Source organism: Gopherus evgoodei, chromosome 1 (assembly GCF_007399415.2).
Source record: "Gopherus evgoodei ecotype Sinaloan lineage chromosome 1, rGopEvg1_v1.p, whole genome shotgun sequence".
In the NCBI taxonomy this organism is placed as follows: Eukaryota; Metazoa; Chordata; order Testudines; family Testudinidae; genus Gopherus; species Gopherus evgoodei.
In genome coordinates, this window is record NC_044322.1 from 55,365,609 (window position 1) to 55,393,530 (window position 27,922).

The following is a 27,922-nucleotide window of genomic DNA, read 5'->3' on the forward strand; positions in this document are numbered from 1 at the left end:
CAGTAGTACTGATTTCACACTGGAGTTGAACAGTCGAATTTTTATTGCCAAAGACAGCTCTCTGGAGCTCCAGATGTTCTTGAGCTGTAAGAAGGCTGCTCTTGCCTTACCAATCCTTACTTTGATGTCTGCGTCTGGGCCACCCTGCTGGTTGATGATGCTACCTAGGTAGGTGAAGAACTGCACTTCTTCCAAGGGGCTTCCATTCAGTGTGACTGGGTCATTGCTGGTGGAGTTAATCCTAAGGATCTTGGTCTTGTTCTTGTGAATGTTGAGGCCAACCTGTGATGACGTGGCTGCCACTACATTGATCTTCTCTTGCATCTGCTGTTTACTGTGAGAAAGGAGTGCAAGGTCATCAGCATAGTCCAGGTCATCAAGCTGGGTCCACAACGTCCACTGGATTCCGTTCCTACGCTCGTAGGTGGGTGTCTTCATAATCCAATTGATGACGAGGAGAAAGAGAAGTGGTGACAACAAGCATCCTTGCCTGACTCCAGTTTGCACCTGGAAGCTGTTAGTAAGCTGCCCTCCATGGATCACTCTACAGTGTATACTGTCATATGAGTTCTTGATCAGATTGACCACCTTTGCTGGGATGCCGTAGTGCCGAAGGAGCTTCCAAAAAGTCTCTCGATCCACGCTATCGAACGCTTTCTCATAGTCAACAAAATTGATGTACAATGAGGAGTTCCACTCTATAGACTGCTTGACTATGATGCGAAGCGTTGCTATTTGGTCCATGCATGATCTGTTCTGCCGGAAACCTGCCTTTTCATCTCATAGCTGTGGATCGACAGCATCCTTCATTCTCTCTAAGAGGACTCCGTTAAAGACCTTCCCTGGCACCGACAGGAGTGTGATTCCTCTATAATTGGCACAGTTGCTAAGGTCTCCTTTCTTGGGGATTTTGATGAGATATCCCTCTTTCCAGTCTACTGGAATCACTTCTTCTTCCCATATCTTCTCAAAGAGGGGATACAACATTTCCACTGAAGCATTCAGATCTGCTTTCAGGGCCTCTGCTGGGATGTCATCAGGTCCAGCCGTCTTCCTATTCTTCATCATGGTGATGGCTTTTCTGATCTCATCTCTGGTTGGTTTATCACAAATAATTGGGAGGTCCTCGTTAACTGAGTTGATATCTGGTGGATTTGGTGGTGCTGGTCTGTTCAGGAGTTCCTCAAAGTGCTCCACCCATCTGTTCATCTGTTGTTCTATTCCTGTTATAGACTTTCCCTGCTTGTCTTTAACGGGACGTTCTGGCTTGCTGAACTTTCCAGACAGTCGCTTGGTAGTATCATACAGCTGTTTCATATTACCGCTGTATGCTGCCTGCTCCGCTTCTGCTGCCACATACTCTCTCTTGTCCTTCCTGATATTCCTCTTCACTGCTCTGTGGGCTTCAGCATACTCTTTTTGAGCTTTGGCCTTTGCTGCTCTAGTCCTGCTGTTGTTGACTGCTGCCTTCTTCTTCTTTCTGTCTTCTATCTTGATCAAGGTCTCTGCTGTGATCCACTCTTTCTGCTGGTGTTTCTTAATTCCAAGCACTTCCTGGCATACTGACCCAAGTGTCTCTCTCACTTTCTGCCATCTGTTTAGTACATTGTCTTCCTCTTCCTCACACTGATCCTGTAATACTGAAAACTTATTCTTCAGCCTCAGTCCAAAATCTTCCTTGGTCTTATGGTCCTTCAGAAGGCTGACGTTGTACTTCACTCTTCTGTCTGACACGTCTATCCAGTTCTTTTTCAGCTTCTGCTTCAATCTGGCCACCACTAAGTGATGGTCGGATGCCGCGTCTGCTCCTCTTCTAACTCTAACGTCCTGCAAGGATCTTCTAAACTTCTTGCTAATGCAGACATGATCGATCTGATTTTCTGTCGTGCCTGCTGGTGATACCCAGGTACTCTTGTGGATCTGCTTGTGAGGAAAGATGCTACCTCCTATGACCAGGTTGTTAAGTGCACACAAATCCACAAATCTCTCTCCCAGAGCATGGGTCTCCATGACTTGTTCATATCCTGTGTTGTCAGGTCCAATTTTGGCATTAAAGTCTCCCATAAGGATGATGATGTCTTTGTCTTGGAGAATCTCTAATATTTTCTGGAGTCTGTTGTAAAAATAATCTTTGTCCTCCTCTTCGCTGTCGTTAGTTGGAGCATGGCATCACAAACCTTTTTGAAAATATGGGCATACTAAGAAGTTTTGTCAATGTATTTAAGTAAAAAGGAGTATATCTATCCCTACACAGATGAAGTCATGCCATGTAACACAACAATTTGCAGGGAAATCCTGGTAAACAGAAATGACATTAGAAGTATAAGTTGATGGAGTTTGAGAAAAGATATTTTAAAATTTGGTTGAGGATAGCCTGTTTTTAGTATGAGTCCCAGCAAATGTAATGCACAATTCAGCATAACTTTAGTACCAAGTCCAACAAGGAAAAATGCACTATATAAATAAATAGTTAAAAAACATTGTGGAAGGAATTAACTCCACACAGCACTTATCTCCATGCATGCACGTTACTTACAGATCTGCTGCAGTGTGATTATGCTGGAGAGGAAAGTTAAAAGTGCAGGTGGGCTCAGGTTGATCAACTTGGCCTTCTCGTTCCTTGGATTGCTTTATAAGATCAAATAGGGACGAATCCTAAAAGAGAAAATCATAGTAACAGAACATTAGCAAAGGAAACTGACTATCTGACAAGAGTCACATCAACAATTGGGGCACTGCTCAAGTGCTCTGTGTTTCTGTTTATTTCTAGTGTTCACTCTGCACTTCCTCTGGCAATGGCTTCAGTTAGCCAGTTCAAGGACATTCTGCCTCCTCCATAACCCTCAGTTGGCATTTGAAAAGGCCATTGTGATGGACCTGTGCTCCTCCTCCTTTTTTGACTAATCCTGTTCCAGTTCAAGTGCTTCCTGGCTTACTTTAGCTGCTATGTGTTAAATACAGGAAGACTCAAGAGCATCAAGTTGCAGTTCACAGGCACTTAAGATCTCCTTTTGGATTGGAGGTTGATTACTGGAACTTTTGGCTAAGGAATCCTGCTAAGATCAAAGATAACAGAGAAGTGATGGGGAAGGGCAGTGGGAGACGGTTACAAGTGGAGTGGAGAAGATGGATGAAGCAAGGATCTCACATTGTCATCATCAATAGCAGAACCTCAGGTTCCTCGCAGCTCATCTGTGAAGTTGTTGGTAGAACTATATAGAAATGCATGAAAAACATATTCTTGCTTCACACCATAGTACTAAACTAGTCTTGAAAATACAGAATTGCTGGATTTTTTGTTTATGTCTACTTCAGCAGGGGGCTCCTGCTTAGCAATAATACTCTTTCAGTAATGTGACACCAAAACCTAGCCACCAATATTAAGTCAGGAATAATGGGGAGAAGAGAGATGTATCTATTTATGTGGTGTTAAGCTTTGTATTGGGAGTAAAAAGGCATTATTAGTCAGGTAGTAAACAGGGGCAGATATGGAATCATAGACTTTGCAATTCTAAGGAAGGGTAGAAGGGAGTACAGCAGAATAGAGACAATGGATTTCAGGAAGGCGGATTTTGGTAAGTTCAGAGAGCTGATAGGTAAGGTCCCATGGGAATTAAGACTGAGGGGAAAAACAACTGAGGAAAGTTGGCAGTTTTTCAAAGGGACACTATTAAGGGCCCAAAAGCAAGTTATTCCGATGGTTAGGAAAGATAGAAAATGTGGCAAAAGACCACCTTGGCTTACCCTTGAGATCTTGCGTGACCTACAAAATAAAAAGGCGTCATATAAAAAATGGAAACTAGGGGTATGTCTACATCTAAAATTTTGCAGCGTTGGTTGTTACAGCTGTATTAGTACAGCTGTATAGGGCCAGCGCTGCAGAGTGGCCACACTTACAGCAACCAGCGCTGCAAGTGGTGTTAGATGTGGCCATACTGCAGCGCTGTTGGGCGGCTTCAAGGGGGGTTCGGGGAATGCGAGAGCAAACCGGGGAAGGAGACCAGCTTTGCCGCGGTTTGCTCTCGCGTTCCCCGAACCCCCCTGCAAACCGCAGGGAAGGAGACCTGCTTGCACGGAGGTTCGGGGAACGTGAGAGCAAACCGGGGAAGGAGACCAGCTTTGCCGCGGTTTGCTCTCGCGTTCCCCGAACCACCCTGCAAACCGCAGGGAAGGAGACCTGCTTGTTCGGGGAACGCGAGAGCAAACCGGGGAAGGAGACCAGCTTCGCCGCGGTTTGCTCTTGCGTTCTCCGAACCACCCTGCAAACCGCAGGGAAGGAGACCTGTTTGCTCGGGGTTCGGGGAACGCGAGAGCAAACCGGGGAAGGAGACCAGCTTGATTACCAGAGGCTTCCTCAGGTATGCTGGGATACCTGCTTATTCCACGGAGGTCAAGAAAAGCGCTGGTAAGTGTCTACACTTGATTACCAGCGCTGGATCACCAGCGCTGGATCCTCTACACCCGAGACAAAACGGGAGTACGGCCAGCGCTGCAAACAGGGAGTTGCAGCGCTGGTGATGCCCTGCAGATGTGTACACCTCCTAAATTGCAGCACTGTAACCCCCTCACCAGCGCTGCAACTTTGTGATGTAGACAAGCCCTAGGTCAGATCACGAAGGATGAATATAGGCAAATAACACAGGAAGGCAGAGGCAAGATTAGAAAAGCAAAGGCACAAAATGAACTCAAACTAGCTATGGGAATAAAGGGAAACAAAAAGACTTTTTATCAATACATTAGAAGCAAGAGGAAGATTAAGGACAGGGTAGGCCCACTGCTCAATGAGGAGGGGGAAACAGTAACGGGAGACTTGGAAATGGCAGAGATGCTTAATGACTTCTTTGTTTCGGTCTTCACTGAGAAGTCTGAAGGAATGTCTAGTATAGTGAATGCTTACGGGAAGAGGGTAGGTTTAGAAGAGAAAATAAGAAAAGAGCAAGTAAAAAATCACTTAGAAAAGTTAGATGCCTGCAAGTCACCAGGGCCTGATGAAATGCATCCTAGAATACTCAAGGAGTTAATAGAAGAGGTATCTGAGCCTCTAGCTATTATCTTTGGGAAATCATGGGAGACGGGGGAGATTCCAGAAGACTGGAAGGGGGCAAATATAGTGCCCATCTATAAAAAGGGAAATAAAAACAACCCAGGAAACTGCAGACCAGTTAGTTTAACTTCTGTGCCAGGGAAGATAATGGAGCAGGTAATCAAAGAAATCATCTGCAAACACTTGGAAGGTGGTAAGGTGATAGGGAATAGCCAGCATGGATTTGTAAAGAACAAATCGTGTCAAACTAATCTGACAGCATTCTTTGATAGGATAACGAGCCTTGTGGATAAGGGAGAAGCGGTGGATGTGATATACCTAGACTTTAGTAAGGCATTTGATACGGTCTCGCATGATATTCTTATAGATAAACTAGGAAAGTACAATTTAGATGGGGCTACTATAAGGTGGGTGCATAACTGGCTGGATAACCGTACTCAGAGAGTAGTTGTTAATGGCTCCCAATCCTGCTAGAAAGGTATAACAAGTGGGGTTCCGCAGGGGTCTGTTTTGGGACCGGTTCTGTTCAATATCTTCATCAACGATTTAGATGTTGGCATAGAAAGTACGCTTATTAAGTTTGCGGACGATACCAAACTGGGAGGGATTGCAACTGCTTTGGAGGACAGGGTCAAAATTCAAAATGATCTGGACAAATTGGAGAAATGGTCTGAGGTAAACAGGATGAAGTTCAATAAAGATAAATGCCAAGTGCTCCACCCAGGAAGGAACAATCAGTTTCACACATACAAAATGGGAAGAGACTGTCTAGGAAGGAGTATGGAAGAAAGAGATCTAGGGGTCATAGTAGACCACAAGCTTAATATGAGTCAACAGTGTGATACTGTTGCAAAAAAAGCAAACATGATTCTGGGATGCATTAACAGGTGTGTTGTAAACAAGACACGAGAAGTCATTCTTCCGCTTTACTCTGCGCTGGCTAGGCCTCAACTGGAGTATTGTGTCCAGTTCTGGGCACCGCATTTCAAGAAAGATGTGGAGAAATTGGAGAGGGTCCAGAGAAGAGCAACAAGAATGATTAAAGGTCTTGAGAACATGACCTATGAAGGAAGGCTGAAGAAATTGGGTTTGTTTAGTTTGGAAAAGAGAAGACTGAGAGGGGACATGATAGCAGTTTTCAGGTATCTAAAAGGGTGTGTCATCAGGAGGAGGAAGAAAACTTGTTCACCTTAGCCTCTAGTGATAGAACAAGAAGCAACAGGCTTAAACTGCAGCAAGGGAGATTTAGGTTGGACATTAGGAAAAAGTTCCTAACTGTCAGGGTAGTTAAACACTGAAAAAGATTGCCTAGGGAAGTTGTGGAATCTCCATCTCTGGAGATATTTAAGAGTAGGTTAGATAAATGTCTATTAGGGATGGTCTAGACAGTATTTAGTTCTGCCATGAGGGCAGGGGACTGGACTCGATGACTTCTCGAGGTCCCTTCCAGTCCTAGAGTCTATGAGTCTATGGATGAGCAAAAAGTGGAAAGTCGGCATTTTCCTACCCCAATCTGAAGCAGAGAGCATCAACACTGATGGACCGAACATTTTACATATAATGAATGTGGTGTTTGTCTGCTCAAGGTCCATCAGATTCTGTGGATGAATGTGTTACTTATAAATATACATGAAAAGACTGTAAACGTATTTATAATAGCAAAATTGACAAAGGAGTCTGTAACGTGAACACAGCACTGAATTGTAAGTTCACAAGCAAATGTAAAGTAAACTGGTCATCCCAGCTGCACCAGTCTCGCATAAAGGCAAAAAACTTCAAACACTGGTATTCAGTTTTTTCCCTACAGCTCTATTATTCTGAATGGGAATTGCAGCGTTGCAAACTCTTGAGATTGTATTGTAAATCTCAGGATAGTTGGGGGATTTTCTCAAACCCTAGCATCTGGAATGAGGTGACCCCAATGGAATCTCAATTTTCATTAAACAAACAAACAAAAAATTCTAGTCCTCATCATTGTGGAGAGGAGATTGAAAACATGAATCCTGCAGGTTCAAAAACCAGAAGACAAAAAGAACCAAGCACATATTTTTCTTACAATCTCATAATTTCCAAGCCATGATTTTTGGCAGTACCGGCACTATCTAAGCCACAGCAGAGAAATGATGTACAGTTACTGGCTCACAACCGCAATTATTTCTCAGTTATACAAGTACCTGCAGACCAACCAGGTGACAGGGGCTGGTTTGCATGACTTTTCTCAGTAACTACAAGTATTTACATGAATGTATGATTTGCTTGCCTATTACACCTTCAGAACTCCCACACGTCCAAACAGACAACTGTTACCTCAGCTTCTCACTCTTCCATCTACATCATGCCTCACTTCCTCTCAACAGTCGCTCCTGCTGTCAATGCTGCTCCTGTCTCCTAAAGAAGGCTAAATCACTCATTTTTCAAGCCCCTCATCCCTTGATATGAGTAACAGCTCCATTAGCCAAGGGGGATGGGAGATTCCTGTACCCATTCAATTCAGATTTTAAATATCTATGATGAGGAAAATATTCTTCCTGATGAAAAAGAAGTAAGAAAAATGTATTAATGCAAACAGCTAGTCTGGGGGTGGAGAGGTGTGAGAGATGGAAGGAAAACAGAAAAACAGAAGACCAAATTTCAGCATAATAAGAGCGTCTAGTGCTGTGCATCCGAAGAAGTGGGCTGTAGCCCACGAAAGCTTATGCTCAAATAAATTTGTTAGTCTCTAAGAGTACGTCTACACTATGGGATTATTCTGATTTTACATAAACCAGTTTTGTAAAACAGATTGTATAAAGTCGAGTGCACGCGGCTACACAAGGCACATTAATTCGGCAGTGTGCATCCATGGTCCGAGGCTAGCGTAGATTTCCGGAGCATTGCACTGTGGGTAGCTATTCCATACCTATCCCATAGTTCCTGCAGTCTCCTCCGCCCCTTGGAATTCTGGGTCGAGATCCCAGTGGCTGATGGGGCAAAAATCATTGTCGCTGGTGGTTCTGGGTAAATGTCGTCACTCATTCCTTCCTCCGGGAAAGCAACGGCAGACAATCATTCCGCGCCCTTTTTCCCTGGATTTCCCTGGCAGATGCCATAGTATGGCAACCATGGAGCCTGTTTTGCCTTTTGTCACTGTCACCGTATGTGTACTGGATGCCGCTGACAGAGGCGGTACTGCAGTGCTACACAGCAGCATTCATTTGCCTTTGCATGATAGCAGAGATGGTTATCAGTCGTTCTATACCGTCTGCTGTGCCATTGTAAATTGGCAATGAGATGACGGTTATCTGTCGTTCTGTACTGTCTGCTGCTGTCATGGGTGCCCCTGGCTGAGGTGGGCTGGGGGTGCAAAGACAAAAATGGGAATGACTCACCGGGTCATTCCCTCCTTTATGTTGTATCTAAAAATAGAGTCAGTCCTGCCTAGAATATGGGGCAAGCGTACTAGAGAACCAGAGAGCACAGCCGCTCCGTGTCAGATCCCGCAAAAATGATGAGCTACATGCCATTCTAGGGGGTGCCCCTGCAACAACCGCACCCATTGCTTCCCTGCTCCCTCAACCCTCCTGGGCTACCGTTGCAGTGTCCCCCCATTTGTGTGATGAAACAATAAAGAATGCAATAAGAAACACTGACTTGTTAGTGAGATAAAATGAGGGGGAGGCAGCCTCCAGCTGCTATTAGTCCAGGCAGGACATTAAACGGTGCGGGGGAGAGGAGCCCAGCATCCCGCTGCTATGATAGTCCAGGCAGTACAGAATCTTTTCTTTTCACATGAAAGGGAGGGGGCTGATGGAGCTCAGCCCCCACTTGCTATGATGAAGACGGTTACCAGCCGTTCTGTACCATCTACTGGGAATGACCAGGAATCATTCCTATTTTTACCCAGGCGCCCCCGGCCAGCCTCACCTGAGGCCAGCCAGGAGCACTCACAGGCTGATGATGACTACAGATATCAGTCATATTGTACCGTCTGCCACTAGGGAGAGGAGGGGAGTGGATACTGCTCTTCACTGCCGCAGCATTGCGTCTACCAGAAGCATTCAGTAGACATAGGCTGACATTGAAAAAAGTTAAGAAACAATTTTTTTTCCCCTTTTCTTTCACGGTGGGGGGAGCTACACCCTGAACCACCCCGGACAATGTGTTTGACCCTACAGGCATTGGGAGCTCAGCCAAGAATGCAAATGCTTTTCGGAGACTGCTGGGGACTGTGGGATAGCTGGAATCCTCAGTACCCCCTCCCTCCCTCCATGAGCGTCCATTTGATTCTTTGGCTTTCCGTTACGCTTGTCACGCATAGCCTGGAGATTTTTTTCAAATGCTTTGGCATTTCGTCTTCTGTAACGGAGCTCTGATACAACAGATTTGTCTCCGCATACAGCAATCAGATCCAGTATGTCCCGTACGGTCCATGCTCAAGCTCTTTTTGGATTTGGGACTGCATCGCCACCTGTGCTGATCAGAGCTCCACGGTGGGCAAACAGGAAATGAAATTCAAAAGTTCGCGGGGCTTTTCCTGTCTACCTGGCCACTGCATCCGAGTTCGGATTGCTGTCCAAAGCGGTCACAATGGTGCACTGTGGGATACCGCCCGGAGGCCAATACCGTCGATTTGCAGCCACACTAACCCTAATCCGATATGGTAATACCGATTTTAGCGCTACTCGTCTCATAGACTCATAGACTCTAGGACTGGAAGGGACCTCGTTGGGAAGGAGTACAGAAACCGATTTAAAGAGCCCTTTATATCGATATAAAGGGCCTCGTTGTGTGAACGGGTACAGCGTTAAATCGGTTTAACACTGCTAAAATCGGTTTGAACGCGTAGTGTAGACCAGGCCTTAGGTACCACAAGTACTCCTTTTTAGTGGTTAAGCACATGAAAACAGGATTTCTGGGTTCTTTCCAAGTAGGCTGCTTCTCTACTAGTTTTCCATCCCTTTAAATGTATTTGAATTGACTTTGGTTATAGAAAGACTTAAGTTATGTATTTGCCTTTGTTTTTCTCTATTTTCAAAAAATGAAATTTTTATCAAATTATTTCTTTGGGGAACCAGATCTCTTGAATGCTAATTTTTTGAGACAAGATATGAGCCACTGAATACAGGGGTTAATAGTGCAAGCACTGAGACCTAGAGTACAATAATATTCTAAAACTAGGGACTTTTCTTGAATGTGCAAAAACTGAGGTCATTATCCACGAGTTCCAGTTGGAGTAATCAATGCTTAAAAAAAGAACTTTGTACCCAAAACTCAGTTTTATCTATTGATAAGGTTTATCTAAGTGACTTTTGTTTGTAAAGTAACTTTACTCACATTATCTGAGATGTTATATTGCTTCTCAAATCTTTTAAACAGTATTTCAGATCAGTAGCCTCTCCACCCATGAATACTCTTCACAGGAACAGTTTTAGTGCACACATTTTTTAAAATGCCCACATAAATTTATTGCTCAAGAATCTGAGTGATGTCACTGGATACATAGTACAAATTGAAATAACAAAATAATAACATTGCCTTTCTTTTGGGGATCTTAAAGTGCTAACTAAGATAGATAATACCGCCCCATTTTATTGAGGTGGAAATGGAGACATGATCTAGTACCACTAACTTGCCCAAGGAGACACAGCAATCCACGACAGAGTCAGGAATAGAGCCGAAGTTTGATTCTCAGTTGTCCTCCCCTGACTCTAACCATTAGACCATGCTGTCATGGTAATACCACTTTACTGAGTTCAGAAACTGAGTTTTAAGAAAAAAAGTTTAACATATGCACCCAGCCAAAATTCAAATAGCCTTTAAGTATCAGTAGCTTTCTGAACCAGATGTACACAACTCAGAATTGCATTCATGAGGACTGGGTTTTCATAGATTCATAGACTCTAGGACTGGAAGGGACCTCGAGAGGTCATCAAGTCCAGTCCCCTGCCCTCATGGCAGGACCAAATACTGTCTAGACCATCCCTGATAGACATTTATCTAACTTACTCTTAAATATCTCCAGAGATGGAGATTCCACAACCTCCCTAGGCAATTTATTCCAGTGTTTAACCACCCTGACAGTTAGGAACTTTTTTCTAATGTCCAACCTAAAACTCCCTTGCTGCAGTTTAAGCCCATTGCGTCTTGTTCTATCTTTAGAGGTTAAGATGAACAAGTTTTCTCCCACCTCCTTATGACACCCTTTTAGATACCTGAAAACTGCTATCATGTCCCCTCTCAGTCTTCTCTTTTCCAAACTAAACAAACCCAATTTTTTCAGCTTTCCTTCATAGAGCATGTTCTCAAGACCTTTAATCATTCTTGTTGCTCTTCTCTGGACCCTCTCCAATTTCTCCACATCTTTCTTGAAATGCGGTGCCCAGAACTGGACACAATACTCCAGCAGAGGCCTGACCAGCGCAGAGTAGAGAGGAAGAATGATTTCTTGTGTCTAGCTCACAACATACCTGTTAATGCATCCCAGAATCACATTTGCTTTTTTTGCAACAGTATCACACTGTTGACTCATATTTGGCTTGTGGTCCACTATAACCCCTCGATCCCTTTCTGCCGTACTCCGTCCTTGACAGTCTCTTCCCATTCTGTATGTGTGAAACTGATTGTTCCTTCCTAAGTGGAGCACTTTGCATTTGTCTTTATTAAATTTCATCCTGTTTACCTCAGACCATTTCTCCAATTTGTCTAGATCATTTTGAATTTTGACCCTATCCTCCAAAGCAGTTGCAATCCCTCCCAGTTTGGTATCATCTTGTTTTGGTTTCAGAGTCCACCAATTACAACAACAATGCTTAATCTTCTTTTAGGTAATTTGACAAAGAAATCAAATATTTTTGAGTCTCTGTGAGGCTCAGAGTAAGAACAAGTAAATCTGTGAGATCTTTCACCTTAAAAAAAAGTTTCCAATTCTTTAGGTACTACTTTTATCTTTGTTTTAGATTTCTTAACATTTAAATAATTTCCTAACACAGTTTCAAGGTTTGACTCCATAATGCACCTTAGTACTATGGCTGTTGCTAAACTATCTGAAATATATAATGTAACCAAACTTTTAAGCAACAAAAAATAATAATGAAATTGGTAAATTAAATCAGATATTTTAATATTAAGAAGCTATGAAATCTTTGGAAAATATTAAATAATTGGATGTGTTCCTTTCATCCAAAGCAAGAATAGATCTGAAATTAACAGCTTTAAAAAGAAGCTGCAAGAACTTGCTTCTAGCTACCATTTTGTATTCACTCTGCTAGAAGTGGAAATCCCTGAGGCAGTTGTAAGGGTTTAGAACAGTGGTGGGCAACCTGTGGCCCATCAGAGTAGTCTGCTGGCGGGCCGTGAGAGAGTCTGTTTACATCAACCATCCACAGGCACGGCCACCTGCAGCTCTCAGTGGCCGCGGTTCGCCATTCCCAAACATTGGGAACTGCGTGAAGCAGTGAAGGCCAGCTGCTGCTTGCCGGAGCTCCCGTTGGCCAGGAACGGTGAACCACAGCCACTGGGAGCTGTGTGGGCAGCCAATGTAAACAAATTGTCTTGCGGCCACCAGCAGATTACCTTGATGGGCCCCATGAGGCCCATAGGTTGCCCAGCACTGGTGGAAGCTTCATTTTCATTTGCAAAGGCGCTTCGAAAAGCCTAACACCCTTCTCGGCTCTCTGTGAGCTAAGATCAAGCGTGAGTAGTCTTTTGGCTTCCCCAAGGCCGTGATCAAGTGTCTTGATGTTTTTGGTCTTTTAGCCTCAAGACGAAAACCTTGTCTGTGTCTCTGGGACCTTGAAGTCAAAACGTTATCTGTTCTTATCAGTTTAATATCTGATGTGTCCTTTATTTGAGGACTGTATATTAAATAAAGAAAAAAATCACTAGCATTCAGAACAATGAAACAATTTAGGCCTGCTAAAACAAAATCCTGACTAACTCAATGATAACTTAATTCTCCAAACCACATATCCCATAAAAGAATTGAAGATTACGGATCATAATTTCCAACCGATTGGATAGACCTTATCATGGTTTCATTGATTTAATGTCTGCCTATCTTCAACTCTAGTTTAGTGACTCTACACACAACTGGGAGTGAATAGAGTGAATAGAAGTTGGATGCATGCAAAATATGATCCTATTTGGGCTTGCTTTCTGTATGGTTTCAGGCAAAGGAACAATAACAAAAGCAATTCTGAGGATTTCATTCAGATGTTAATACAGTCTGATTTGTTTTAATAATTTAACTCAAAATGTGCATATTGCTTATTTATTTAACAGGACAGGTTTTTTTGTACTTTATTGATGTGTTGGAATAATACTATAACTTGATTTCCTCTGTTTAACATTAACACAACATTAATTTCAAAAACAGAATACCACTATAAAGCTGTGTGGGAGCCTGTCCTGTAAAGAATTTTAATCCCTTCGGCTAGAAGCTGCCCATGGCAGATGGGTTAAAAAATAAAAACGAGAGACAAAGAAGCAGAAGATATAATAATTATGATTGCTCATCAGCTCAGACTAGATGAGAGAAGTCTTTTTCATGAGATTTTATTCCAAATACCAGTATCACATATTTGTTATGCAAAAGTGAAAAATGGCTAATTTGCGCTACATCCCCAGTTTAACTCCAGCATAGCAATACCTGCTTTTACCAGTGCTGAATTTGGCTGCCCATAACTTTTCATTAACCTCCTTACTTTTCTCAAATGTGAATACAGAGTTGCTAAACTACACTTGAAGATCGGCAGACATGTTAAACCAATGATACCACAGTAAGTGCTATCTATCTATTTGGTACGTATGTAAGCACTAAATACAATTTATTTTTCAGTTATTTTCAAGTATCCAAAACTGTACTAGACATCCCCCAATAAAATATGATCAGCGTCCCAAAAAGCTTACAGTCCAAATTCAATTTGGCACTAGAAGTAAAGGTCAAACAACAAAGGAAGGAGACAATACCTATCAGAGAATGTTGTAATACAGAAATTGTTCTTGTTTCACTTGTTTTCTTTTCTTCACATTCATGTCTTGTAGGTGAGATAACAGAGTGATTTTTAGGGTGGATATAAAGAAAGGAAGATTGATGAAGAGCTCTGGAGAAGGCATTCCAAGTATAATGGGAACTACAGAAGCAAGAGGCTCAAATTCATAGTTGCCCTATGTGATTTTTAGCAGCTAGACTGATGCAAAGGGGCAGTAGGGAGGTATAATAATCACCTCACCATTTCTTAGGAATAGCCCTAGAACTGGGGGTGGGCCAGAGGAGGGGAATGCAGTTTGGAAATGAGAGGTGGTATAGCCGGGCTGGTATGTCCCAGCAGTTCTGCACCCATAAATAGAGGCCACTGCAACACGGTGGAAGTTAGTGCTACCACCAAGCTGCCCTCGCCTACGCTGGGGACACCAGCAGCTCCTGAACAAGGGAATGTGCAAGGTGCACCTTGCATGTATCTAGCCTGAAGACATCTGAGAAACGAGACAAAAGGCTAGCAGCATTAGCACAGTGAAGGCAAACATTTGTAGGCAGCAATTGATGAGAAAAGTCATAGTTGCTACAACTAAAAAAAGGGGATCTATAAAATACTATGTGCTTTTCCTGAAATTCATGGAATAGGGAATCCAAACTCATTTCACTAGCCACCTTGCAAACCATTTTTTTGCACATTTAAAGTTTAACCACAAAGGTATGTTGTAGACCTTTAGTGCAAGGATAGTGACCTTAGTTCTAAGTGGTAAGCACTAATGGGGCTAGCTCAAAGATATTAAGCAAACCGGTGATAGCATTCTGCAAACAATTTAGATAATGATTCAGCTGCCCTGTAGCTCTCAACATGTAAGCCAACCTTCCACACGAATAATTAAAAGAAAAGCAATGGTCAGTTGTAGCTCTTTCTAGACTAGTTTGCCCTGACTAAAATCCGAGCCCCAAACATCTTTTTAAAAAACAATTTCAAGCTAACATAGTTGCATCAATTGTGTATTTAACCTGTGTTAAACCCGTTTCTAAAAGCCATTCAAGATTACTTCTGTACATGTTCTAATAAATGGCTCAGAATGTCCCCATAGCAGTTATGCAGAAGTTTTTCTGTGTAGGACTCAATACATTTTATAAGAGTCTTTAGCACAAAGAAAAATCATTCCCAGGAACTAAAGGGTTAATATTCAGTGCCTACGAGTAAATGAAACTCAGAAAAAAATAGATGTGTTCCTACTATCATCAGAGAGAAACGTTTGTACCTGAAATAATTAGATTTGTCATCTGGATCTCCACAGTATTTATATTTCAGTGTGACTGTACAGTATTTGTGCAAGTCTCATGCAGTATTACTTTCCTTTTTAAATTAAAGGCAAGAGGCTTCAGAAGAAACAACCTGATTTCCTATCAGTAATTTCTCAAAGTGAAAAATCCAGCTCAGTAAGTACACTGTGCCTTACCTAGTCTGAACCATGCCTCTTGGAAATTATAATAATGAAACAGACTTTAAAATAGATTTTAAAAAAGCAACATATAGTAACAATTATAGTTTTTAAAGAATGAACCAATTAAGTTACAGGAGAAAATAAATTCTTAAAGATTCAGTATGTCCCTTTATTTTCAAGTAGGGTGACCAGGTGTCTGGTTTTCAACTGGAACACTAAGTCAAAAAGGGGTCCTGGTGGCCATTGACTGTCCATTTGGCGGTGCCATGCAGCAAGACTGGCAGGCTCTCTGCTAGTCTCCACGCCACGCAGCTCCTGGAGCCAGCATATCCCCCCTCTGGCTCCTACACATAGGGGTAGCCAGGAGGCTCCGCATTCTGCCCCAGCCCCAAGCGCCACCCCCACAGCTCCCATTGGCTGGGAACTGCGGCCATGGTGAGCTGCGGGGGCAATGCCTGTGGATGGGGCAGCGCACATAGCTGCCTGGCTGTGCCTTCACATAGGAGCCAGAGGGGGGACATACCACTGCTTCTGGAGTTGCTTGAGGTAAGCGCCACCCAGAGCCTGTACCCCTGAAGCCCCTCCCCATGCTCCAAACCCCTTGGTCCCAGCCCAGAGCCCTCCCTATACCTTAAATCCCTCATTCCCAGCCCCATATCAGAGCCCACATCCCCAGACGTAGCTCTCACCCCCTCCCATGCCCCAACCTCCTGCCCCAGCCCTGACCCCTTTCCCACTCTCTGAGCCCCTCAGTCCCAGCCCGGAGCACTATCCTACACTCCAAACCCATCATCCCCAGCCCCACCCCAGTCTGCACCTCCAGCTAGAGCCCTCGCACACACTCCACTCCCCAACCCTGCCCCCCTGTCTGGAGTCCCCTCCCGCGCCCTGAACGCCTCATTTCTGGCCCCACCCAAGAACCCGCGTTCCTAACCCAGAGCCCATACCTTCTCCCACACCCCAACCCTCTGCCTCAGCCCAGAGCCCTCTCCCATACTCCAAACCCCTCGGTTTCACCTCCATCCTGGAGCCCACTCCTGCAACCCAATCTCCAGGCCCCACCCCAGAGTCCACATCCCCAGACAGAGCCCTCACCCCCTCCTGCACCCTAACCACCTGAGCCAGCCCAGTGAACATGCGTGAGTGAGTGAGGGTGGGCAGAGCAAGTGACAGAGGAAGGGGGGAATGGAGTGAGCAGGGGTAGGGCTTCAGAGAAGCCGTGGGGCAGGGATGGGGCATGGGTGCTCGGTTTTGTGTAAGTAGAAAATTGGCAACCCTATTTTCAAGTATATTTCTCTGCAGCCTAAGTTGGGAGATAAGTAACAAAACTTGAGCTCATTTTTTGAACCACACACATACCCAAAGAACACTGCTATTATACTAGAAAATTCTAATTTTGACTGTTTAAAAAATTGAGACTGTGTGTATCCTTCAAATTAAAAAGCACTTAGGATAGTATTTTTCTTCAGCTGTTGGCTAGATATGGCACCTCTTTCTATTTAGATTTTTGGTTAAAGCTTCCTGCTGTGTAACGTCATTTCAAGTCTCAGGTGTTTTTAATTTCTTGGAAGAGCAAGCCTACATATTTAGGGTGACCAGACAGCAAGTGTGAAAAATTGGGACGGGGGGGGGGGGGGGAGGGAGAGGGTAGTAGGAGCCTATATAAGAAAAAGACCCAAAAATTGGGACTGTCCCTATAAAATTGGGACATCTGGTCACCCTATACATATTGCATATGTAAGGAAATTGTTATTCTTGGAAACTTTGCAGTCAGCAGTTTTTAGAAAGAAGGCAGTCACAGTCTGTTTCTAAGTTCTCTGAAAAGCCTTGATTATTCTGGAAACACGCAAAACCCAAAAACACATACCCAGTACGCCTACAAAGGAACAAGGCGCCAACACGAATTTCCAGGCTGCATTGCACATATGGGAGGCAGAGGGAGGGCTCAATTCTAGAGACAGGAAAGCGATCTGATTTCCTAACATAAGCAAGGATGTCAAAAATTACACTATTTAAATACTAGCAATATCTAACTCCTCCAACACTTCCTGACTCTAGACCCCAGAATATAAATACATCCTAAAAATGCGTCATATTTTCTAAAACAAAAAAATATTAGAGTGAAGTTTGGCCTATAGGAAATACGTTGTTGGCATGGTACTATATCAAGGCTTGGAAGGAAAAATGCACAAAGCGTTTTATGCAAATCTTTATTATGGTTATTTGCTTTAAAAAGTATTTGAGTCTAAAAATTGTGTGGAAATGAGAGAAACAAGAAAAATTAAAGATACTGGCAACGTTTCCAGTGGAGTTATACATTTTATACCTCTACTTCATTCTTTCTGCAAGGCCAGGGTTCTGATTTTGACACTTTTGTGTCTGACATATTATTGAATGTGTCAAGCTTACTTATCTCCACCTAATATTCGCTTATGGCAGGCAAAAATCTGATAATCATATTCTGAGTAGCTTTCAAAGCAGAAACATCTGTGTGGCTTCTGAGCAGTTTGCTGACAGAGTTTAATAAGATGTCTACAGCTAATCAATTTTATTTTACAAGCAGTTATTCAACAATCAAGATAAAATACTCCATGAGAGCTGGAGGTGGTAATTCAGTCAGAATTAGGTTAACCAAAAAGGCATGAAAAAAATGTTTTGGCCGGTGACAATGTTAGTCTGTTTTCTCTGAAGAAGAACAAGACATTTCAAGATACAGGCAGAGAGATTCTATACACAGAACTGTGTATTCTTAAAATTACAGAGTAAAGCTCAAAGAATTGGAAAACAATAAATACACTTTATCTTGACATACTGAAATTAATTTCTTAATATTTTCTCATTTCATACCAATTTGATTTATATTAAAATATATTTTAGTTAACATTTTCTAACATCTACTAAATATATTTTTCTCCATTGTACTCCCAATTTATCATTCTCTTGGGGATGTTACTGTTGCTACTCTTTACACAATGCTGCAAAAAGCTGATCTCTCAACCTTTCTCCCAGCTACAACTTCACTCCCTCCAACTCTTGAAGGCAAACTCACTAACAACCAATCTACTCTTTTAATCTGCTGGGTCAAACACAAGCTGTAATTCTGTAACCCAACCCTAGAGTCATGCTAGAATTAGTGTTTCATCATGAATCTGCATTAACTGTTTATATCTTACAGAGATTTGAGAAATACCACAGAACAGAAGGAACATACTAATCTTCATTCTTTATATAGTATGGATTTGCCCAAGTAAGTGATGGAGTAAAAAAATATGATATATTGAAATATGAGTTAGGGCATCCTGGATTCTCAAAGAGGCTAAAGGAATCTTGTTAATTACTGAAGCATGCTGTGCAATGCTTACGTGTTACTTTTTGATGACAGAATTAAGATATTCAGCTACAAGCAAGGTCAAGAAGTCCACCCGATCATAATTTATCTATATAACCTGAATTATGATGAAGTTGTAACCTAGCAGTACACATCTTTGTTAGGGTTGCCAACTGTCTAATCGCACAAACCCAAACACCCTTGCCCTGCTCCCCACCCCAACCCTTCCCTGAGAACATGCCCCCATTCACTCCATCCCCCTCCCTCTGTTGATCACTCCCCCCCACCCTCACTCACTTTTACCAGGCTGAGGCAGAGGGTGGGGGTGCAGGCTCTGGGCTGGGGGGTGGGGCCGAGGGATATGGAATGCCAGAGCGGGCTTTGGGCTGAGCCTGAGGCAGGGAGGTGGGGTGTGGGAGGGGGTGAGCAGTGCAGGCTCCAGGAAGGAGTTTGGGTGCAGGAGGGGACTCAGGGCTGGGGTAGGGGGTTGCGATGGATGCAAGAGAAGGTGCAGTCTCCAGCCAGGCAGCACTTACCTCGGGCAGCTCCCAGAAGCAGCTGGCATGTTCAGCTCCTAGGTTCGGGACAGCCAGGCAGCTCTGCGTGCTGCCCCTGACTGCAGGCACTGCCCCCACAGTTCCCATTGGCCACGGTTCCTGGCCAATGGGAGCTTTGGAGTCAGTGCTTGGGGGGACAGCATGCAGAGACCCCTGGCCATCCCTGCACCTAAAAGCCGGACATACCAGCCACTTCCGGAAGCCATGTGGAGCCAGGGCAGGCAGGGAGCCTGCCTTAGCCCCACTGTGCCGCTGGATTTTTGGCAGCCTAAAATCTCCCAGATTGGCTTCAGTAGCGTCCGGGAGATCAGCATGATCCCAGGAGATTTCCTGCCAATTTGGGAAGGTTGGCAACCCTAATCTTTATCTGAACCTCCATACCACCGGCAACAGGCTTCATGCAATATTTCCTCCAGCAATCTTGAATATTTTTCAGAAAAAGATTTAAAACAGTGGTTCTTAAATTACATCTGCAAAGCCCTTCTTGGTAGTCCACACAAATACATCTTTTGAGAAGCAAACAATAGAGCAGTAGTACTGGAACAAGAGGTAGTTCTATGGGAGGACATTTCTCTTTAACCACAGAAGTTTGAGAACCTCCAATTGGCAGGTACCTTTAAAAATGCTATTTTTCTTTAAAGGGACAAGGTGGGTGAGCTACTAACTTCTCTTGGTGAAAAAGAGCTCTGCATAAGCCTGAAAGCTTGTCTCTCTCACCCACAGAAGTTGGTCCAATAAAGGATATTACCTCACCCACCCTGTTTCTCTAATATCCTGGGACTGACATGGCTACAACACTGCGTATAACATTTTTCTTTAAGTATCAGAGGGGTAGCGGTGTTAGTCTGGATCTGTAAAAGCAGCAAAGAATCCTGTGGCACCTTATAGACTAACAGACATTTTGGAGCATGAGCTTTCGTGGGTGAAGTGGGTATTCACCCACAAAAGCTCATGCTCCAAAACGTCTGTTAGTCTATAAGGTGCCACAGGATTCTTCGCTGATTTTTCTTTAAAACAGCAGTGAGTGTATATACCTTCTTAAGTGAGTGAATGAACTAAACTAATACACAAATATTGGTTACCTTGAAGGCACATAAAACAATTATTAAATGTTATCTTAGAAGTAATGACCTATTTAAATGGGATATTTGCTCATATAATTCTAGTTAGCTTCAACTTTCAGGAAGACATTAGAAAAAATGCCTGCAAATAATTAAGCATTGTCATTCTGAATTATCTGATAAATGAAGAGGAGAGAATAGTGATTCCAAAGCTGTGGAATGTTGCTGCACAACTATGCCATAACTGATCCTTATTGTTTATAGCTGAACTTTATCCCATTTTAGTCTCCTCTTAGCTTCTTAAAGATTTGATCCAGCTATTAGTAAATTTCGCTAGTTGCCTGAAAATTAGGATGTCTATGATGCTGAATTTAAAGGTAAAAAATGTTCAAATACAGGATGCCTGACGTTAAACTCCTAAATGAAAATAGCCTGATTTCTGGAAGTGCCAAGTACTTGTGAATCCCACTGAAGCTGCAGGGCTTACCATCTTTCGAAGTTTGGCCACTTCTATTCAGGTGCCCAAATATGGATTTTGGAGTCTGATTTTAGCTTACCCAAGTTTGTAAATTTTGGCCATAAGGAAGAGAGAAAACAGAGTTATTGTAACTGTGGTTTCTGAAGATAACACATCAGATTTCCCACTTTTGCATTTATCCTCCTGAGTAGGCTGGTCAGAATTTCCCAATGAAATACTGATTCATCAAGTCCAAAATGTTTTGCAGATATTCCTTATTATGTTACTAGCACCATCTTCTAATTATCAAAATTGCATTTTTAAAAATCTGTGCTAATATGCTTTTTGCTATTTATGTTGTTTACTTTTGGCATTTCATTCAATTTGGACAATGAAAATAGCCTAGTCAGTTTCAGTTTTGTTTCTCTCCAGTTGTCATGCACTAGTACAGGGGTCGGCAAACTCTGGCACACGGCTCGCTAGGGTAAGCACCCTGGCGGGCTAGATCAGTTTGGTTACCTGCCGCCTCCGCTGGTTCAGCCAATCGCGGCTCCCACTGGCCGCAGTTCGCTGCTCCGGGCCAATGGGGGCTGCGGGAAGCGACGGTCAGCACATCCCTCGGCCCAAGCCACTTCCTGCTGCCCCCATTGGCCTGGAGCGGCAAACTGTGGCCAGTGGGAGCCGTAATCGACCGAACCTGTGGAGGCAGCAGGTAAACAAACTGGTCCGGCCCGCCAGGGTACTTACCCTGGCGAGCTGCGTGCCAGAAGTTGCCGACCCCTGCATTTGGGTTTAAAAACTAAAGGGAAATGCTCACATCCACACAAAAATTTGTTGTAATTGGTCAGTCTGAAGACATCACAGAAATATTTCCAATGAATTTTTTTAAAATGGTTTTTACAAATCCTCCTCCTTTTTTGGCCTAAATTGAGTTGTCAGTGTCCCCATAGACACTGTCAACTTGATTTTTTATTTTAATTGACTAATTAAACAAGTGAATTTCTGGATGGAGCACCTTTTAAACAGCATTTCCTAAAAAGAGTTAATACCTTTACAGGCTTTTTTGTTCTTTGTTGTTTTTAAATGGGGATGGGGGGAAGGCACAGACCTGAATGTAAAACCACCATACTTGGGCCTCCTCCCTTCACTCCTTCCTCTGTGCAAACACGTGCCTGCTACCCCGCAAATGTTCAGCTTCAGTAATGCTGCTACTAACAATCAAATATAGCAGCACCTCGAAAAGACCATGTGAGTTTCCCTGAAAGCAATGAATAAGTGATATGAAATTGAAAAAACAGAATATATCTTTTTTTCTTCTAATCTCTTTCAGTTAGTGTAGGTTCTGGTTGTAAAAAAAATACATAATTTGCAACTGGCAATGTAATTTTCAATAGAGCTGACTGAAACTAGGAATTTATGTTCCACAGGAAATACTGATATTTCAAAATTAATTTTCATTCCAAATAGGAACAAAACCAAAAAATGTCTATGAACAAATGTAATAAAAATTGTTTGGGATCCACGGAAATGTTTCATTCTTGTCTTTTTGTATTTTATTTTATAATAAAACATTTCAAAATGAAAAGTGGTTTCAAAATAAAAAAATCAAAACATTCTGTTTGACCATATGAAAATGCTTTTCTTCAATTTTTTTCTTAACAAAATTTCATCCCACGGAAGGTTTAGATTTCGATGAAATGGCATTTTCTGATGGAAAAGCTTTCTGTCAGAAAATTTTCAACCAACTCTAGTTTTCAAGTTTACAATGTCCTTTTTAATACTGTCCTTTTTAACTAAAAGGATACTGATTAGTGTTTTTAAAAAGCCATGATTTTGATAAAATCCCATCAACACTGTGCTATATAGTACAATATATATGTTGTAATTATGATGTTTTTACATGCAATTATGTCAAACTCGGTCAGTACTGTTTACATTCCACTGAATAAGTAGGTCATGGGTGTGGGCTTTAAGACTTGCATATGTTGAAAGTGTTTATCTCACTTAGTAAAAGATCTTTAACACTGGAGTACACTCTTTTTAATCTCTCAATGTAGTGTCCCAAAACCCAGAGTATAAAATTCTCAAAATGAGTAGGGAATACTGTGTAAAGAGCTCTGTGAATGTAAGAAATATAGAGAGTATATCCCTTAGTATTTGAAATGGGCCAATACATTTTAGATAAGTTGTAAATTATATATTTCTCTTAATACTATTTTTCAGTTGTGTTCTATTTTGATATTTTCCTGCCATAAATGTGGTGTCCAATACTGATGATCAACATCCGGAGATGACATCCACATGGAGTAACAGGTAAAACTCTTGTCTCATAGAAAGTAAGTTTGGCAAAAGTAACTTCACATCTTTCCTGTATACATGAAACTTTTACCATTTGTTTCCAGGATCTAAAGATCCTATTACCAAAGTTACTACTAATTCTATATTCAAAAAGAATCTCTCAAAAACCTTAAAGTTAACAGTGAAACCTAAATAAATCTAAAATACATAGATACCCTAATACTGTGTGGAGAATATTTAAATATTTATATTTTCTTCAGATACTCCAAGAATTTTAAATAACTGGACAAGCAGCAAATGAAACCCAAGATGACCTTCAAATTTCAACATGCAATGCCACTGGCAAGTGGTAAGGAAAAACAGACCATTTCCAAATTGACTCAATTTCAGGTATATGGAATAAAAATATTCTTCACTTCTGCATATTCTAACACCTCACCATCTCAAAGCAAAATAGGCCAAAAAAGCCACAAGATACCATTCCTTTGAAATGAAGTAGCAGAGTAATGACTTTAAGTTCCAAGTGGAGTTGTGTTCTTTTTATTCTGGTTGTGTTCTTCAGTTATGCTGGTATACATCATGAGTAACCATATTGAAGTCAATGGAAATACCAGTGTAAAACTGATACAAAATCATAATTGGGGCAGAATATTAAGTTCTGTAAATCTATCATTTCTGTATTTTTCAGAACCCAGAGCACTCTTTGTGGGCTCTGAAGGAGGATGTGTATATGTACATGCTCAGTGCAGACAGCCAGGAGAAACTGGGATCCCTAGTGCGCTGTATCATTTCTAGAAAATACACTTATACCATTCATAGCAATTCAGATGAGACAATTTGTAGTTGTAAATCTGGCAGTCTGATTGGTTTTTAAGTTTAAATAGTGAAGACTTCGCCCTCTGTCCTTCAATCTCGATTTTCCATAGTCACCATAAAGCACACAAACCAACAATATGCCCTGTTCTGTTCACAGTGAAGTCAATGGATGTTTTGCCATTAACACCAATGAGAAAAATCTGAGCTAGGAGATTTCATATCAGCTACTATCTATGGGACTTCAGAACTTTCTTGATTTACAGTATATTTTATCTTCCTGATAGCACTCTTTCAGTTCCTCCAGTTGAGTTTGTCAACTCCAGGCTACAGAGATCTTGTGGAGATTTCATATCTGTCCTTAACACTTAAAAGGTCTCACTGGCAGGCCACAGCACAACACATGAAACAGGAACAGAGAACAGGGTGGATATCTAAAACTGAAGTCAATAGTAAAATTTCCATTGACTTCACTGAGGTCAAGATTTCACCTTACTGCTCATTTTCCCAGCTTCTGTCATCCAAACCTTTCCCACAGAAAAGCAGCGCTAGTGCATAATTTATCACTACTCTGCTCATTTTCATCCTCATTTATGGGTAAATTAATGAGAGCTCCATCTGCTGGAATGGGTTTCCTTCAGGATTGCACTGGCTGAAATGTATATCAGGCTGAGCTCGCAGCTCCACAAAAGCTACTAAGCACCATATGGCTGAGCTAAGGTCTTTCAAGAACAGAGGTCCTTTTGCAGAGTTGCACTGCAGAAGCTTGGTTTCAGCCCTTCTAAGATTGAGGTGTTGTACAGGCCTGACAGTCCCTGTGCTGTGCAGCCCTGAAGGTCCTGGGACAGGAATAAAATTGATGTTTCCTGTAATAATGGTTTTCACTGACAGAGATTTTCATAAGTACCTTAAAAAACAATTTTATGTAGTAGGCTGTCTTTGGTATTAGCCTGATCAGTACTACACATTCTCCCATTTCCCTGTTTTGACCCCTTTCTCCCCTACCCCGTTCCAGAAGTATGCCTGCTCTAGTCAAGAATCCAGGATTCTATGAGGGAAAAATGTGAGAGTTGGGAAAGCATCATCCTAGTCCTCCCCACTCCCCCCGCCTTCCCTTTTTTTTTTTTTTTTTTTTTTTGCCTGCTGTTAGGCAGATGATTGCCAGACACTGGAAACATAACTTCTGATTAAGCTACAGTCAGCAACAAAACCTGGATACACCAAAAAATGTGTTCCCAAAAATGTTCAGAATATGGGTAGGGGAAAAAAAAATCAGCTGCTATGCTTTTAGTGCTGTTAGGGCCGGCTCTAGGCACCAGCAAACCAAGCACATGCTTGGGGTGGCACAATTCCAGGGGTGGCATTTGGATGGGGTTTTTTTTGCGCTCTCGGAAGTTTTGGGGTTTTTTTTGCTTGGGGCAGCAAAAAACCTAGAGCCAGCCCTGAGTGCAGTATACTTTTTTCCTTTGTTTTTACTTTTATAATGACAACAATTAATTTGACTGCAGCTGTTAATCATGTAGCTGGTCACTTATCTTGTAATGTAGAATTTAACTGTTTGTTTTTTACATTTTAGAAAGTAATGTTGCATAGCCTTTTTTTTTTAATGAAAGTGAAAGTCAAGTTCTGCTTTCATTCCACTTTATACCTGTCCTCTTCCAAAGAGCAACTCTCCTCTCTAGTGCCTCTAGCCTGATGTCTGTTTCATTTAGTGAATCTGCTTCCAGACCATACAGTAATACTGTAAGTACACTAGTTTGATATAGTTTGCACTTTGGTACCAAACACAATCTTTTCATCAGTCCCTGATTCCATCAACTTCTTTGCAGCACTTATAGTTGAAGCACATCTTTTAACCTCATTCTTTTGCACCGATCCAGCTTCCTGTGTACACACAAGATTTTAATAAATGCCAAGAAGACAAAGTAGCTGTATCTTGGAAAAGGGACAATAGATGGAGAACTAAAATGCAGCAGTGATGAAGTTGTAGAACAATTTCATAATACTGTATTTTAAGAAAAACACAGTATAGGAATATGACTGCGTGCACTTCACACTATAACTGGTAAGCAGGAGTTAAAACCCTCTAATGTTAAATCAGAGGCTCCTGCAAGTGCTGTCAGGATTGCAAGAGGCTGCAAGCACTTAATTCAGTGACTGCAAGTAACCAGGTAGGAAGACCTAATAGCTCAGTAAGAACTATATGGAAGAATATCAATGATGCTAACAAGCAGCCAGCAAGTAGCTAGTCCTCACAAGAGTAGGAACAGATGCTGAAAAGAAGCTTAGGCAGAATGAAGATTTGAGAACCAGCAAGCAATTACCTTGGCACCCTTGTCCTTTTGACTATGGCTACCGGAAGCTTTCCCCAGTATATTTCAGTTTCTGCTGCAGGAAACTCTTTTGCTCCATATCCTGTATTGGAATAAACTACACTTCAAACCCAGGTACAGCAGCATCCCTGTTTTAGCCACCACCACATTTGCAAGACTATCACAAAACACTGTTTACATTGGCAAGGAAGCCATGCTAACTAGTATTAAAACCTTTGGATACTGCAAACTTATTCTTGACTCCTTATTTAAATTACTTTCCCATTCCCAACAGCAGGGCCGGCTCTAGCGTTTTTGCCGCCCCCAACCACAAAAAAAAAAAGAAAAAATAGCCGCGATCGCGATCGGCAGCAATTTGATGGCAGGTCCTTCGCTCCGAGAGGGAATGACAGCCCTACTGCCAAATTGCCGCCAAAAAGCCGGATGTGCCACCCCCCTCTATATTGGCCACCCCAGGCACCTGCTTGCTACGCTGATGCTTGGGGCCGACCCTGCCCATCAGAAACTCCGGTATTTGAAGGAATTTTCAATTATATGGTTTTAATTGTGATTGTACTTACTTTGTTGTGCACTATGCCTCAAGCACTTTGGAAAGATGGCATTTGGGAAACAGATTTTATTTCCTCTTCTCCACAGCTACCTAATCACTAAAATGAAATGCTGCCTGAGCACGGAATTAGGTGACAATCAGCTTCATATTTTCTACATTTTTTTATCGTGTTACCATAGCACCTAGGAGCATTTGTAGTTGTAAGAACACCTTTTCCTTTCCTAGTTAATTGCATTGTCTGTCCTCATCTCAGTCACCCTTCATCCAGGTCTAAACTTCCCACACCCTGATATTTAAAAGTCTACACAACTCCACCTCTACCTACAATTCATCTGATATCTTTCTAACACTATCTCTTCTACCCAAGCCCCTCTTCTGACAGCTCCTTTTTTCTATACAGTGTTTTTTTCCCTCTCACCAACTATGTTTGGAATAGCCTCCCAATTACTTAATTAAGTGTCTTCCACTTCCTTCTTAAAATTCCTAAAATGTCACCTATACACAGCATTTGTGGTCCTAATTTTTTTCTTAAATGACCAGATTTCCAGTTGATTGAGTCCCTTGTAAAAGTCTTTTGAATTAAAACTTTTTAAAAACCCACAAACACGACTCTGCTTTAATTGTTTAGGGTAAATTGTCCAAAATTAGGCATAGCAGTCCAAATACGGCATAACACAAGGGTGGGCAAACTACGGCCCATGGGCCACATCCGGCCCGCCCTCCGATTTAATCCAGCCCTCGAGCTTCCACAGGGGAGCAGGGTCAGAGGCCGCTCCGTGTACACATGCCACCGCTCCGCGTGGTTCCCAGAAGCAGCAGCATGTCCCCCCCGGCTCCTATGTGTAGGCGTAGTCAGGGGGCTTCGCGTGCTGCCCCTACCCCAAGCACTTCCCCCACGCCAATGGGACTGCAGGGGCAGCGTCTGCTGAAGGGACAGCACATAGAGCCGGCTGGCCACACCTCTGCTTAGGAGCTGAAGGAGGGACATGCTGCTGCTTCTGGGAGCTGCCTGAGGTAAGCGACACCTGGAGTCTGCACCCCTGACCCCTTCCCAGGCCCAACCTCCTGTGCCCC

At 42.5% G+C, this 27,922-nt stretch overlaps 1 protein-coding gene and 1 long non-coding RNA gene across 5 annotated transcripts in view; one reads left to right on the forward strand and one right to left on the reverse strand.

Annotated features, from left to right (window-relative positions):
• The window catches only part of RB1 (RB transcriptional corepressor 1), a 189,150-nt gene that overhangs the window by 29,510 nt on the left and 131,718 nt on the right, over positions 1-27,922 (reverse strand). For all 4 annotated transcript variants that reach the window (XM_030565029.1, XM_030565036.1, XM_030565045.1 and 1 more), the window contains one exon: positions 2,537-2,655. In XM_030565029.1, the coding sequence (XP_030420889.1) occupies positions 2,537-2,655 (119 nt within the window). The remainder of the gene's footprint in view (positions 1-2,536; positions 2,656-27,922) is intronic.
• Positions 18,043-27,883, forward strand: LOC115652691. The gene is made up of 3 exons (XR_004000711.1): positions 18,043-18,055; positions 20,166-20,173; positions 27,795-27,883. It is a non-coding gene; the product is annotated as an uncharacterized LOC115652691 (long non-coding RNA).